At 41.9% G+C, this 15,836-nt stretch overlaps 2 protein-coding genes across 6 annotated transcripts in view; both read right to left on the bottom strand.

The window, feature by feature from the left end:
* Window positions 1-15,836, bottom strand: part of LOC109486262 (terminal uridylyltransferase 4-like) — a 29,551-nt gene continuing 13,715 nt past the window's right edge. For 2 of the 5 annotated variants that reach the window (XM_019790019.1, XM_019790020.1), the window contains 11 exons: window positions 5,860-5,937; window positions 5,246-5,423; window positions 4,831-4,878; window positions 4,427-4,530; window positions 3,934-3,989; window positions 3,631-3,716; window positions 3,093-3,193; window positions 2,396-2,482; window positions 1,483-1,737; window positions 830-1,181; window positions 1-336 (listed from right to left, as the gene is read on the bottom strand). In XM_019790019.1, the coding sequence (XP_019645578.1) occupies window positions 194-336; window positions 830-1,181; window positions 1,483-1,737; window positions 2,396-2,482; window positions 3,093-3,193; window positions 3,631-3,716; window positions 3,934-3,989; window positions 4,427-4,530; window positions 4,831-4,878; window positions 5,246-5,423; window positions 5,860-5,937 (1,488 nt within the window). In that variant the 3' untranslated portion in view covers window positions 1-193. Of the gene's footprint in view, window positions 337-825; window positions 1,182-1,482; window positions 1,738-2,395; window positions 2,483-3,092; window positions 3,194-3,630; window positions 3,717-3,933; window positions 3,990-4,426; window positions 4,531-4,830; window positions 4,879-5,245; window positions 5,424-5,859; window positions 5,938-15,836 lie in introns of all 5 variants that reach the window. The other 3 variants (XM_019790016.1, XM_019790018.1, XM_019790017.1) reach the window with 3 other exon arrangements.
* Window positions 10,024-13,147, bottom strand: LOC109486365 (leucine-rich repeat and immunoglobulin-like domain-containing nogo receptor-interacting protein 2). Its single transcript, XM_019790195.1, has 2 exons — window positions 11,023-13,147; window positions 10,024-10,794 (listed from the first exon to the last, which is right to left on the bottom strand). Exons 1-2 carry the CDS (start codon window positions 12,535-12,537, stop codon window positions 10,366-10,368), a joined length of 1,944 nt encoding a protein of 647 aa, XP_019645754.1. The 5' UTR covers window positions 12,538-13,147; the 3' UTR covers window positions 10,024-10,365.

Here is a 15,836-nt window from a genome sequence, read left to right on the forward strand (position 1 = left end):
ATTATGTAGTTGGAGAACATTTAATCTTTAATGTGATATAACTAACTTCAACATTTGTCTTAACCCTGAACTGTGTAAAATGATCAAGAAGGCACAAAATCCAAATCTGCTTGGTAACCCCTCAGAAGACAGCAGCACCTTACATATTTTATGTTAAACCAAACCCTCCTCCCCCCTTCCCCCCCTACGTTTGCTATCTCGGTGGTTGTGCTCCATGTGGTTGGTAAGGTGGACTACTGGAGATGTGGAAGGGTGCACTGTAGGTGTGGGGGGGTGACGGTGACAGGAAAACCAGACCCTGTGTAGTCATCACTACTTGCTGCGGCGGCACTTCACCTGTAAGAGCACACAACACTTACAGAACATGTATGTGGTACTGTATCTGAGGCATAGCTAACAGCTATTGTTTCGAAAAAACTGCACAACACTAATCTATACATCTAGGCAATGTAATAAAAAGTACCATTTAAGGGACATCTATTTGACTGTCCACTACTAGTTTGTATGCAGATTGGTACAATGTACCAAAACAAAGTTGACTTGAAATAATTTTGTTATTAGCTATGCAAAGATATTTGCATACTGTTATGTCTGGTGGTGTTAACCTCCAGCTAAGCTGTCACAGATATGAATTTCCCTCATTCAAAATCACTGACTTTGCAAATACACATTGTGTGCATAATCTACATTGTATATCCCAGAGTGAGTGATTTTGAGGTAGGGTCTGATTTAAGGGATCAGTTTATTCTAAAAACGGGCACTTCAACCTAGGTGTGACCTAGCAGACTACATGTAGCTGTACAGGGTTCCTTGCTGGTAACGTACCTACCCCAGTTCTGTCTGGGTTGGGGCAGCTGCCTGTTCTGTGCTTGGACTACCTGAGGTGACACCTGATTGGCCAGGTGGTGCATGGGTAGTTGCTGATTGGATCTTGGTGAGGCTCCTAGCTGCTGATTGGGCGATGACGTGTGGGCAACAAATTGCTGATTGGCTGGGGGTGAAGGTGTTGGCTGCTGATTGGCTGATCGAGGATGATGTGTCAGTTGCTGATTGGTGTACTGCATGGTGGGGATGAAGTAGTTGGTGCTCCCCCGAGGATTGTGGGCAGGCTGTGAGGTAGTTTTGGGACTGGAGGTAAACTGTGGGGAGTCGTGGGCTCTTGCATACAAGGGCATCCTCCCCTGGGAAGGAAAGATACAGTATAATCAAATTCTGCTTATACTTCATCTATACCCTTCTCCAATACAAGTGCCATCATGGCAGTTTGTCTTTGTGCACTCATACATCAATGTTGCTGATTAATGTACCTGGAACTGTGAATACTGGGTCAGTCTATATTGAAGAAGATCAGAGTGACTGTTCAAATGAGGTGAGAACAATCCTTTGTGTTGGAACAAAAGTTTAAACTTTAAACTTCTGTTTCAACTGCTTAACATTCTGCATGTCACTAGGGTTGACATGGTCTAATGGCACAAAGCTCACCTCAGGTGATCTGCCATACTGGTCCTGCTCTCTGGAGTTCTGCCTCTGTCTGCTGTAGTACCCACCACCCCCCTGCCTCCCAAATGGGACAGGCTGTGGGGGGGTTTGGTACATAGCTCTGGGCGGGGGGTCTTCCCTGCCCCCCTGCCTGTGGGGACTGCCCCTGTACTGGCCCTGGTTCGGCGTGGGTTGGTAGGGCCCACGTGGGGGACTGCGCGGGTCATGGTCCAGCATGTTCCTCCTGTCATAATAGCCCTGGAAAATAACATGGACAATATACTCAACTTGCAGGTGCATATATATCATGGGCACAGCCCCTGGCAAGATGCTCAATGAAGGATTACCTATTTTTTTGTGTTCTTTTGTCACAGCAAGTTGAATCAATACCATACTTTACTTTGCCAGGTAGCAACAAGAAGGCTGGTAGCAGCTACCACTGAGATCATGTTAAGCCCCTATAACATGTTCAGAACCTTCACCCGACCACCAAACAACCAAGGCTGGCTGAAGTTCAGGAGCAGTCTGACCAGGTTTAGGCCACACCTAACTTTCTACATGAATTGAAATTGAGTTAAATTTGAGTCAAATTTGACCCCCGAACATGCTGGCTGGAGAAACCAGACGGAGGGGATCAAGGGGCCAGTACCTACCTGAGCACATAGGCAGGCAGGTAGGCATGTGCCCCAAACTGAGTGTCATGAGGAACCTCACGCCGTGCATTTCCTTGTTTAAGATACCCCGTATATACCTGCCAAACTTGGCCGAACTACTCCTGCAAACAAGCAGTTTAGCCTTATCGCTTATACATGTAACAACATGTACAGATATCAGGTTGAAGCGATCTGTTTAACACATGTACAGTCACATCCTTAACCCCACCACCATGCGGCTGGATGTGTTGCAGGGTAATGACCTTGTCAACGAGTACTATTACATCAGGTCTAGCCATTGGCTGATACATAACTGGGTACAGTAGGTGGTCGGGTACATGCTCAAGCTCCTGAAACTCAGCAAAACTTTCAAATAAGTCAACATCATCCAAAACCATCCAGTAAGGTAAGAAAAACATGTTTAGCAGAAGATTCGTCAACCAACCATAGGGCAGAAAACCATTCCATGATCATGATATATGAAGTATGCAATCCATATTATTAGAAATTCGTCATTGCCTTATATGTTATACAGATAATTACCATCTGGTAACCATTCCGGCTTAGTGGTGTTTTATTGGCCCTAGTCATACTAAGCCACGGCTCAAAATACCTTAGTGTAGGTAAAATTGGAGCTGTGCAGGTATTCCTGATGTCTACCAGCATCTAACCTGCACTGGTCCATGTACTGGGCTTATATACAAATGTAGGTGTAATGTGGATTTTCAATGAACTTATACAGTAAAATCAACCCAGGATTTTATTATCATACATTCAAATAACGTTCAATAATGTTGGGGTGGTTAACATATCATGGTGATGATCAACACACATTATACATAGTATTACATATAACAACACAATGTCATATAAAAATTCGTACAATTCCATTATCTCCTCTTTGTGTACGATATGAAGTCCTGGAGACAAGTATCTGCTGGGATACAACAATGACCTCACCTTTGCTGACTGGGGAGTGCCTCTCCCCCCTGGTGTCCTGTTGTTCCGGGATGGTCCACTGTTTCTTTGGGGGAGTCTTTGCTGGTCCCCACCTGGGTCACCTGTCCATAGCACATCAAACATCATCTTAATAAATATCTTAGAAGTTAAAGAGACAAATTTGTCCAACTATCACACACTGCACAACAAAACTGGCACTGCACTGCACAACAAAAAGTCTTTTAACATGACACTCTGAGGCAGTCTTAGGAGCAGAAGGGACTGTTCTGGTTCTGTACTAATTTCCTGAATCCCAAAAATTGTATTGTCAACTTGAGTTTGGACTAGGCAGCTGTTACAATATACGACATTGATATTCTGGTAACAAGTTTGGTTGATTTTGTGTAATGTATACACATGTATATATTTAATAAGAATGTGTTCTTTAAGAAAATATATGTAATACTGGCCTCTGCTCGTGAGACTGCCTTTAAGTAACCACTGTCTATATAAAGAGTAAGTAAACAAGTGAAGACGTAGGTCATGTGACGTATCCCACCTTCCCTCTTTTTCTCCTTCTTACCCGTGCGTCTCTTCGGACAGTCCTTCATGAAGTGTCCGATCTTTCCACATATCCTACAGCACCTGGGCAGGGAGAGAAGCACATTTTTTGTTTGTTTGTTTGTTTTGTATATAACCAGTAAACCACCTTCAGGCATAACACACCGGTTTTGTTAAGCTGCATAAGACCAGATTGTACACACACACACATAAAAACAATACCTCCATTTTTCATGGAGGTAATCATACTAGCACTAACGCACATAGAATAGTGGTAGCCCAAAGACCCAGTTTGCTGTACCTGTCAGTAGGTGGCTGGGCTCCATCAGTTAGGACCTCTGCATCAAACAGGTAGTCCTGAAAAGCAATGTCAAGAATAATTATCATATACAAAATCCATTGACCAATCAGGAGGCTGTATTTGATAGTGTTAACTTTTGATTGACTAGCAAACAGCAATGGTTTATAGGACTTTGAATGCCTGGCTGGTGCCTTGTTCATAATTAGTATTCTGTGCTTATAGAAACTGGCTTGGCATTAATTTTTTTACATGTATGCCACAAACCTTAATCATTCCAGCATGCAGTTCCTACAATTATACAAGGGGGCTCTGGTGGAACAGCACCATTCTTGGACATTAAGGTTGTCCGATAGACAGTGTCGGATTTCACTACCCATTGCATATTGGATTTTATCAACAGTTACATGTATAAGCCTTACCAGTATGGCTAACGGATAACGCAGAAACATAACATTGTCTTAAGTCTAGTAAGACTAAGATTTGGTGTACTTACCACTATGTATGGCATGGGTGTGTACTGATGGTAGAGGTCACTGCGCAATGTCATACCAAAGGTTTCTCGCCCCTTGATAAAAGCACCAATGATGAAGTTGTTCACTGGAGAAAATACAAACAAAAAGGAAATCAAAATTTAATGATACAATATCATGGGTGAAAACATCATGATATAGCAAGAAGATTTTGAGCCAATCTGCAGTTTCCATTTCGTGATCTCACAAGACTTAGTGTTGAGATTACATGTACATCCCAGTGACCCCAAATGGAACATGCGTTCTGTTCAAATGAAATCAGATCATTCAGGAGGTATATGATACTGTTTCAGAAAATGGTATAACAAATTGTGCATATCAAAAGTATGCAGCATCAGTAAATGAAGCACAGGACAAGTCTTCTTACTTTTCCTGGACACACCAGCTCCCAGATTATGATTCAGGTCAAAGGGATCTGTAAGAAACACGGGAAATGATTGTTTAACGTTGTTGGAATGATACAAGATCACCTATCACCATACTTGATTATAAACAATGTACGTCTTGCTCTACATGTACACTGTACCTGGAGACTAGAATCTTTAGAGCAAATTTACACAGGTTTTGTTTGCCAATAATCATGTAAAATGTTCAATGTACATGTAGGTACATGACTGTATCATTAATGTATTAACTGCCACGGTCACCACCTTTTGAGCACTTTTACTGTGTGATTCATAATTCTGAGCAGTGCAAGTAAAATTTGTCTGGTGCAGGTAATTTTCAATGTTACCTACTCCAATGCAGGTAATGCAGAAAAAGTATTTCAAGCCCTGCCTCACCTTCTATTGCTATACACTTGGATGTCCACATCTTCTCAAACCTGGTGAGGATGGCAGACTGGCGGATACAGATGACGTGTTCTCGGAAGTTGAACTCCTCGGTGTAGAACCTGAGGAGACCGATCCACAACTCCCCAACCGTCTCCTTGTTCTCCCCGAGGTGGGGCCATTTCTTGGGCTGGAGGGAGGGCAAAAGTCAAGGTCAAGCCTGTCACATATTTAGAACCTTCCCCTGACCAGCAAACGACAAAGGTTTGCTGAATTTTTGGAGCAGTCTGACCAGATTTAGGCCACGCCTACCTTTCAATAAGAATCAAATTTGAGCTAAATTTGAGTCAAATTTGCCCCCCCCCCCCAAAAACACTATTGACCTACATTGTACATTGTAGTCCTGAACACAAGCTAACCTTGTTTACAGCAGAAGATTTGTTACTGAAGGTTTTTTTGGTTTCAACATGTCTTAAGTATACAGTTCACAAATGACTTCTTTCAGCTTCATTTACAATCATCATACTGTGAGATGTTAAAGGTCCAGTTCATTTATTTATTATAATATAATTTGGATCCTCAGTCCAGTCTATTGGTAAGTCTAGTTTCTATAATTTGGATCTCACCAGAGACTTTAGGTCATCGTAGAACCAGGCATTCCACCCATCCACCATCTTCTCTGGCTTAGGCTGGCCGTCATGTAACTGAGAACACAAGGAGAAGGTTTCAGTACTGGGAACAGCAAAATGTGTTTCATGATTCTGTAATGTACAATAGTTAGATTCAACTCTATGTGTCATGTGGCTAGAAAAAAATGGTAAAAAAATGAAAAATCAATTATTATATCATATACATGTGTAATCATATATTATCATAAAGCTACTAATATTATTGAAAGTGAAATTCGTCACATTTCTTTAAAAGATTTTTTTTTTAAATCATCTGAACCCCAATAATTAATCATAGGCCAACAATCAAAGAAACCCGTCAAATCCAACCAGAAATAGCTGTGAACACACAAAAATTACCAAAAACAGACCCTTCCATGGAAGGATACAGTACGTATCTTATTCCCTAGAAGTAATAAAACTGTGTATCATCATAGGACACTTGCTGTTATTCCCTACCATGAAAATGGTACAATCTGAATGGCTAGGGAGATTGATTGGGCCTCTAATGTTAAACATAATACATCAGATTACACTCAATATCTGTTGAGTACATTCCAAACCATTAACCCCAGGGAAAATCTATCTCCTTAGTCCTGCCATCCATTTGTTGCATTCTGATGGGCACTCCAAATTAGCATAATGGACAGCTTTGCCATAAATCCATTTGTTGATTTCTGACGGGCACTCTGAATTAAAATGATGGACAGCCTTGAAATACCTTTTGATGCATTCTGGCGAGCACTCTAAATTGATTAATGCTGACATGATGAATAACTATGACAATGAAATGCACATGAATCATGGGGAAGATGATAAGTACACTCAGGCAAATTGATGACTCTCCAAGAGTACCTCACAAAAATCTCTTAGGCCCCCTTTACACTAAGCCTGTACATCCGGACTGAAGCCCCAGTCCACTGAAGCAGGATTGATGTGGCTCCATCTGAATTCCCCAAGTCACTCTGAAGCTGACTCAATCCCAAACCACGTCCGGGGTTGTTTTAAATTGACTTTAGCACATTGCAACTTTAATCTGAACAGGATGTGACTTCACCAACTTATAAGCCTAAACATGTGATATTTTCTTCATTTACTGTCATGTATATGCAACACAAAAACATACGCCACCACCACTCAAAAAGCGGTAAAGACTGAATAACATGTCCGGTCTATGACAAGCTCCACGGCAAGATTGTGTCGGCATTCGGTCTGAGGTATACCTAACGATGCTGGAAGGGGGGAGGGGGGCACCAAGCAGGTTGTTGACCTCTGCCAGTCTGACATTGGCATGACGCTAGCTTTTGTATTTTTATCAAACTAACGAGGATTCTAGCTTGCCCTTGAGCAAGATTTCTAAGGAATGTGGGCACGCGGACCAGGTGTGAAGTATGTGACTTCCTCTGGTTTTACCGTCATAATGTGAAGACAGCCAGAGTCAGCTGGTGTCCTCCAAGCCACAGCATATAGCATGCAGAACACCAGTAATGAGATACCAATCTAAGCAATTTGCGCCTTAATGGAAAGCTCATGGCTCAGCAACAAGCTTTTCAGCACTTTGGACAGTACTTAATTTAGCTACACAATGACAGCACTCTGGCTCTATGGTAGCTACAGAATAACACCATTGTGGCAGTACATTATCTACACAATAACAGCATTGAGTCTATGTTATCTACACAATAACAGCATTGATTGTATGGTTGACCCGTTTTTTAAAAGGTTTAAAAATTTGTATTATGTGCTCAATGTATTTGATGTACATTTGAATTACCAACATAAATGTTGGCAGACTTCACTTGCAAATTTTACTTGACATGTCAAGCCAGTATAAATAAAGCTAAATTTGAATCTGTGCTTAGCCAAGTGAGGTAGTAGATGTCTAAACTTCACTGACTCAGAGGTAAGATATCATTTTTACCAGCCCATTTACCATGTTCCTTTAGATATTTAATGATAACACTACACCATACCGGCATATGAAATGAAACTTTGAGTTGATAATCACCACAAGACTTCTCAATCAATATCATTCACCATATTAGTAACCGCATGCACAACCTACTATTGTACAGTTCAGTGGAGGGTGAAATTGTTCAGAAATGGAAACACTCAACCTGTCAAACCACAAAAATAAGCAGAAGGGTAACCTGGAAGTCTGTATGCCTGAACAAAACCTGGATTTGATATGAGAGAGCATGAAACTATGTCTGTCACAGACTTCTGCTTACTACAAATCTTAAGTATATGTCAGATATTTATTTGAATTTGGCAAATATTTTCTGTAACAGGGAACATTTCCTTTTTTAAGAAGATCAGAAGGTCTAGATGTTGTTTATTACAATAAAAATTTGATACCATGACAGGTAAGGAATATGGAAATGCTGTTTCTTTCCTTCTCCTATAAGAAACTAAACCATTAAATCCACCTACACAATGTATGTAGATACTGTTAAATCAACACAAAAGTCGCCAGCTGTCATCTCTTGAAGCCTTGCCAAAAAAACGGCCAGAGACTAAACTGTTTACCACAGTCTTCTATATATTATACTGATACAATTATGAATACATGTAAGTCCTTTCAGTAAGACTGAATGACTCCCTTTGTTATCTATCTCATTTGAACTGAAGACCAGCACAGTTTGTGATGTTCTTAACATTTAATTTCTGGTTCTATGTGCCTTCCGTATGCCTTGGGTATGTTGTACAATAGAATAAAGGAATTATATCACTGAAATCTAAATGTAGATTTGATATCTATTTGTACGCTCTTGCAAGCTCAAAATAGTTCAGCTTGGCTTTGAATCACGTAAAGACATGGTAACAATGTTTGTACAATTATTATTAATAGCATTACTGTTACTTATCATGATTGATAAATAATTTCTCAGCACCCATGTACATGACAGTATACATAATGAAAGTTACATTACTTACGGAAACAAAGTTGTTCCTATTACACATTTCATATCAACTACAAAGTCAATGTATGTAACTATGTTTGTTTTATTTAAGTACACAAGGTCACAACATTAGTACCTCACATGTGACAACAATATGACAAATTTTGTACAACTCATTATCACAATGCAACCTTACTCTCAGACAGATTGAAGATATCATGAGTGTGACATTAACCATAATTTTCAAAGTGTTTGGAGCTAGATCCAAGGGCTTCACTTTGTGTATTATTCATAGTGTGCCAAGCTGTGAAACCAAAAAAAAAAAGGTTTATCATTCAGTAGTGCAATTTTTTTTGTCTTGATTTGAACCATGTGTATTCCTTCGTAGTGCATGTTTGCGATCATTTTGAGTTGCCATAGACAGAAAAAATTTATCTTTCTAGAAACAAACAGCCCTTGAGAACTTAAATAGAAAATTTTATCAGTCTTTTTGGGAATTCTGATTCTGAACAGTGTTTGTTTTGAAATTCAAAAAGCCAGATCCAAGTCCTAATATTTACACAGTACACATGTATATATTTGTGAGTTAGCTTTGAGAAAGAAATACACGTACATGATAGTATACCTCAGATGCAGCCACAGGAAACAACCATACTTACAGATACATTGTACCAAATGTTTGTCATTCACTCAGATTAAAAGAGCATGTCCTGACAAGCAGCAGCTTGGCCCTGTTACTATACCTACTGTACAGTTACTGTTACACAGTACGTAGTAGACTAGTGTATGATACACTCTACAAGCTCCAGGCAACCTACCTTTAGCATTGTGTACAATAAACATAATGATATAGTCCTAGTTAAACACCTACTTGATACAAACAATTGCAAACATTTTTACAGATATATTATTAAGCCATGATAAGACAAGTACTACACTGGGTTACATTTTTTTATATATAATACAAAATAAACCTTTGTAGGTTAACCATCACAAACTAAGACATTCTGCCTTCAATCTGGTGTTTGTACTCATCGTGTGACCCTGACTGACATCTGCACTTCAGCATCAACTACCGAACACAGTCCCTGTTTTCTTACACTGAAAGGGAACAAGTCATTTCCCTAGCCTGTCAAATTTATCTTCAACTGTTTAGAGTCATAACTTTTGTTCCAACACAAGAGAATTGTTCTCACCTAGAGCTTTCTTCCAATCACTCTGGTCTTCTTCAATAGACTGACCCACTGAGACTTGTCACATGGCTTCTCTGATTGACAGAACTCATTATGTGATGCTGAAGTGTGACTGGGTGAAAGGTTATACAATCTATATCTGAGAATAATTCTATTGTGTTGGAACAAAATTTTTGAACTCTAAAAAACGCACTGACGCAGATGAACTTACAGTTCATGACTGGCTCTTATGCCTTCTCCAGTGTTTGTCCCTTGTGCCTTCTGTTAGTGATTACCATGGGCACATCTGTCCTAGGTATTCCTGCATAGGGTCGGCAATATGTGGGCTTGTTTTTTAGTCAGGCTTGGTTAGTTTCCATGTTATCCTGTCATCCTCGCAGGATCTCAGCATGCTGGTACAGCTCCATTCTGGTCTGCATCTTGCTGGGCATGGAGCTGGTGATGCTGCTGTCTCGGCGCTGCTGGTGGTTCTGCTCGCGGTCAGCGGACGGCTGTCTGCGCGGCGTGTGTGCGGCAGCGTCCTCCCGGTCGGGGTGGCTGGGCCGGATCCAGCTCATGATGAGCAGGAAGATCATACAGAACACCACGACCCCGAGGAACGTGGCGCTCCCCAGTAGACTGGCCACGATGATGGGGTTAACGGAACTCTGCGGCGGGGCCCCCGTATCTATCTGTCCCATCTGACTCCCGTTCGCGGACTTCCCCGTACTTTCTTCATCGAACACCTGCAGGACATCTTCTTCTACTGGGCCGCTATCTGTCACGTACGTGTCATCGCTACCTACGTACCCTTGTGGCTGTGTTTGTGTTTGTGACTGTGGTACTGATGCACTCTGGGAACCTTTCAGAAACGCAGGTTGGACGGCCCTGTGTACTACGGAATGCTGTTTCAATCCTCGCTTGGATGCCATGCCATTACCATCCAAATAACTGTCTTTTGGCACTCGCTCAAGAACAGCAGATGGAACATTTTCCAAACTGTCTCTCATGTCGTCATTGCTGAATTCTTTTTCCACTTCTGTGACAAGAACACTAATCTCAGCCACAGCACTTCCCAAGTCATTTTCCACAAAGCAGGTGTACACTCCACTGTTGTTGTGTGTAACATTTGGTATGCTCAATGTTCTGTTTTCCAGAACGGGGTACATTTGGCCTTTCACATTTCCTTTGACGTTCGTCTTCTCCACTTGAACGTCTGCAGTGAAATTGGTGGTGCCTGGAATCCACCATGTGACCTTGGGGAGGGGGTCCCCTGCAGTGACACACTGTAACTGTAGCTCAGTTCCCTCTGGCACGGACATGTTGTGTCCTTGTGTTATCAGGGCTAGCGGCTCCTGGCAGGTTAGATTATAGCCCTGCTGTTCCACCATGTTAACACCATGCAGATGAGGAGGAGTTCTACACACCAGCTTGGACGCCTGATGGATGGAAGCTTCCGCCCCTTTCTCAAAGATCCACTGCAGTTCGCAATTGCAGTGCCAGTTGTTCCCAGCCAACACAAGGTGGTGGATAGATATCGGTGTCCGGAATGATCTTGCCGGCAGCGAAACTAAATAATTATACGACAAGTCCAGTAATCTCAGATTTGAAAGATGGGCAAAAGCACCACTGCTGATTTCGGTTAAGTGCATGTGGTCTAATCGTAGGGCCTGTACCATGGTGAGGTTGGCGAAAGCCTGGCGGGGAATGGTGGCTATGGGATTGCCGGATAATTGTAACTTTGTTAGCCAGATGAGATGATTGATGGCACAGACTGGCACCTGGGTGAGACTCCCTCCTGCTAGTGACAGTGATGTCAAGTTTAAGTCTACGAAACTGTCATCGGCGATGATGGAGAGTTGCTCCCATCGTTCTAAGAAAAGGCCTGTGAGCTTGGGTAAGTCTGTAAAGGCCTTCCCCACAAGTCTCTCCATTGGAAAATCAACAAGATGTAACGTGCGTAGACTCACCACATTTCTCCATGCTTTGTTAGGCAGGCTTGATAGTTTCCGCCCCGACAGGGCGATTCGTCGAATATTGGGCAACTCACGGAACAAGGATCCTGGCAGCGAGTTGACATCATTCCCCACCAGGGTCAGAATTTGTAATTTGCCCAGGCCTTGCAGTGAGCCGCTGGGAATGGTGGTGATGCCGTTGGCGTTCAAATCTAGCCTCGTCAAGTTCTCCAGCCCTAAAAACATGGCCCTGTCCACACGTCCGATTCTGTTTCCAGAGAGGTGCAACACCTGTAAGTTTTTCTGCTGCAGGAAAGCGCCCTCCTCGATGTCACGAATCTCGTTCCAGTCCAAACTGAGGTACTGTAGCCGAGGGTAGCCGGACAACATCCGGCGAGTCAGCGTGTCCACATGGTTCCCGCGGAATATCATCCTGCGGACGTCCCGGCGCGGAGACTCGGGAATCGTTCTCAGTCTGGCGTCCTTACACGTCACAACTCTGCGGGTATGGTTACACTTACAGCCTGACGGGCAGTCCCTCTCATTCCCTGTACAGTATGCCACAGCCAACACCAACACAACATATCTCACTGCTGCAGGGGCCATGTTTTTCACCAGACTGAATATCGTCCCCACCTTTTTTGTCTATAAGTAAAAACGTCACATCAGGATCGAGCTACACAACATAAGCTGTAAACAGCATGTCATCTGGGAAGGTTGAATTCTCGCATCCCTGCTACGTTGGGGAGAAGTCTTTGTTATTCCGCTGACTCAGTCTCCGGTGTAATCCTACTTCAGCTAGTTCTGCATATACATGTATAAGAGCAACACGGGCAGTTGCTGGCTAACGCATCAGCCTCGTACCGTATGCTGGTTTGCCATCCCTGTAGCTGAAGTGGTCCACAAATGGCAGCATGTGATGATGGCTCCACATCTTTCACTCAATACCTTTCTGGCACAAAAACATCACAGGACTGTGTGCTATCCACGCACACAGAAAGAACTGCACGGCACTGCCTGTCTCCCTTGCTCCACTGGCTTCCTCATCTATATTCATGTCATGATCGGGAGCGCCTCTGTTCAGGGATGGATTTCCACGGACCACCTGATTAAGGATTCCACCTCCACACAGAAAAACACCGGTCTAATGATGCGTAACCGGTCTGCATGGGCTCTGTGGTTCCTACACAACGCTGCCACAGCTGATTATGCTGATTTTATTATGTATGATGACATCAGCGTAATGACATTATGCTCCCCAAGTCCCTACGGTGGGCAGTAGGGCTATATAGGCTGCTGCCATGGCAACATACATGCATTACCAGATAGAACGTCTGTCCCTGTGTTATTTGAGACCTCATTCAAAGCCTGCTGGGGTGGGAATTAGACTGAGGGCCAAACTGATACAGTTAGTGGTTACAGGGCTGGAAATACTTTTTTTTCTGCACACCTGCACTGGTACTGGTAATCATTACCTACACCATTCAGAATTCTAAGTTAATACGAAGGATATATACATGTAGATCACAATAAAAACTGTCCATAAACCAAATTGTTATTACTTTCTTCATATTAAGTAGTACCAGTTAATGCAGCAAGCCAAAAAAAATTTATTCGCGTATACACCTAGTACTACACGTGCCCAGTACAATGGCCTGGTGCAGGTTACATTGTGTACATGCACAATGTACATACAGGTAGACATCAGAATACATGAACAGCTCCAATTTAACCTGAACTAACCTGCATAATTATGCAGGTGGCATTTTAATCCCTAGGTTAGCTGGCTGTCAACTCAGTAACACAATGTGCTGGATTCTGGATTAAATAATGATGTGCTCATTTTGCTTAATAAATTCCTTATCATGTAAATCAAATGTGCTTAACTTATCATTTCTATTTCGTTATCTGAAATTCTCATTACTACATGTATGATCATGATTTATTACACTGTATTCAGTGATATGTGCAGCTACAAAATACACCAAGTTTCAATATATATCTGTACCGGTATAGCCGGTATAGCCGCCCTTCGGCGTAACACACCAGCTGTATACAATCATACAAGTGATGTACAGCCCACACACTCACACAAAATATATAATAACTGAAAAGCTATGACCACTTTCTGGCAGACATAATGCACCAACAATCATGATGATGTGCACTAGCCATTACAAATGTATGTATTAGCTGGTGAGACCTGTTGCATACAGTAGCACCTTTGGGAGTTGCATGCTGGTAATTCCAGAAAACACTGTGAGCTGCAACAGACATTTTAGAGATGACAGATTACGTAAAATAAGTTGATGGGCCATATACATGATGGGTGGAAAATTCTGTCAAATGACAGAGAGAGGGATATTGGCTTAAGAACACTCTCTGGCTTCTTTTGATCAAACCCAGTGACAGTGACTCAGAAATTGTGTAATTCAAAGTGCAACTATTCAGGGCTCGAAATACCAGGGTGCATGTGCACCTTAGTGCAGGTAAAACTGGAGCTGTGCAGGTATTTTTTATGTGTACCTGCACCTAACCTGCACTTTCACCATGAATATCATGTACATTGTACTATTATGTAGATTAATAGTTAATATATGTAGGTGTAGGTGACTTTTTATTTGCTGTATTGACTGTTACCATCTCTGTGAAGTATATGAAATAATCATAATGGCAATGGTTTCTGAACAATCTTTAGTATGACCCAAATTATACTTCTCAAAGTCTGAATTTGTTGTGTGTGTGCAGGTATTTCCAGCCCCGCTCTTGATTCTCACACTGTGCCAAAAATGAGTGCTATGAACATGAAATTCAATGAATTTGACAGTATTTCTGCATCAGTGATGTGCACACTGTATTCTTCAGTTTGTCCAGCCCATTACTATTCTCCTCTAGTCTCCACTCCCCATCTCCTGCCCTTAGCTACTGCCTCTTGATGTCCCACTTCACTGTACAGTCTGATTTACAGTCCTCTTACATGTACATGTCCCCTTTCATTCTCAAGTCTCCCTATCTACGTCTGCCAGAACTAATTCATCAGCATATGGCCTGGTACGTATCCAGGCGACAGATGGCAGACGCTTACTCAAGAGCAGACAGCTCCTTGGATTGATTTCAGCTTTGAACCAGTTCCATGCACTTCAAAATGAAGCTTTTATTATTTCGATTTATTGAAGTCCTACTTTTTTTCTCGTGACTGTGTGACTAGTACATGGATCTGACCTTCTGGCAGTTTTCATTATTTTGACATTTTGTATCATAAATGGAGGACTAAATGTAAAATAGACATGGATATGCAGGTTAGTGCAAGTAAAATTGGAGCTGTGCAGGTATTTTGTATGTCTACCTGCAACTACATGTACATGTAACCTGCAATCAAGTACTGAGGTCATTGTTGTTTTTACATCTACATGTATGTTTAAAAAATTCAGTGGATTTTAAAAGTATTTGAGTATTGACTATCACCTAGTAAGTACATGTAAATATGTTTTGAATGTCAGATTCTTGTGCCATAGAAATCATGTCAATGATTTCTGAACAGTTCTCAGTGTGATTCATACTAGCTAATATAATAGTATATTTTGTGTGGTGCAGATAAAATTTGTCTGGTGCAGCCAGGTACAAAATGTAATTTTCAATGATGTCTGCATCAGTGCCAGTGTGCACAAAAAGTATTTTGAGCCCTGCAAGAACATGTACATGTACTATGTCAATGTAGAAATTGTGCTAAAAGTCACAAGGGTTTTACATGTTGTGCAGGGTAATATAAACCATGATTGATCTTGACTTCCCTCTTGCCTTGAGCCTGACTGTGAAAGTGCCTGGTATCACATGATAGCACTCAGCCAATGGGAAGACAGCAAATGAAGTTAACCTTTAGCCTAGTTTCTGACATGCCCTTTGGT

This window comes from Branchiostoma belcheri, unplaced genomic scaffold (assembly GCF_001625305.1).
Source record: "Branchiostoma belcheri isolate BF01 breed outbred unplaced genomic scaffold, Haploidv18h27 scaffold8, whole genome shotgun sequence".
Lineage (NCBI taxonomy): Eukaryota > Metazoa > Chordata > Leptocardii > Amphioxiformes > Branchiostomatidae > Branchiostoma > Branchiostoma belcheri.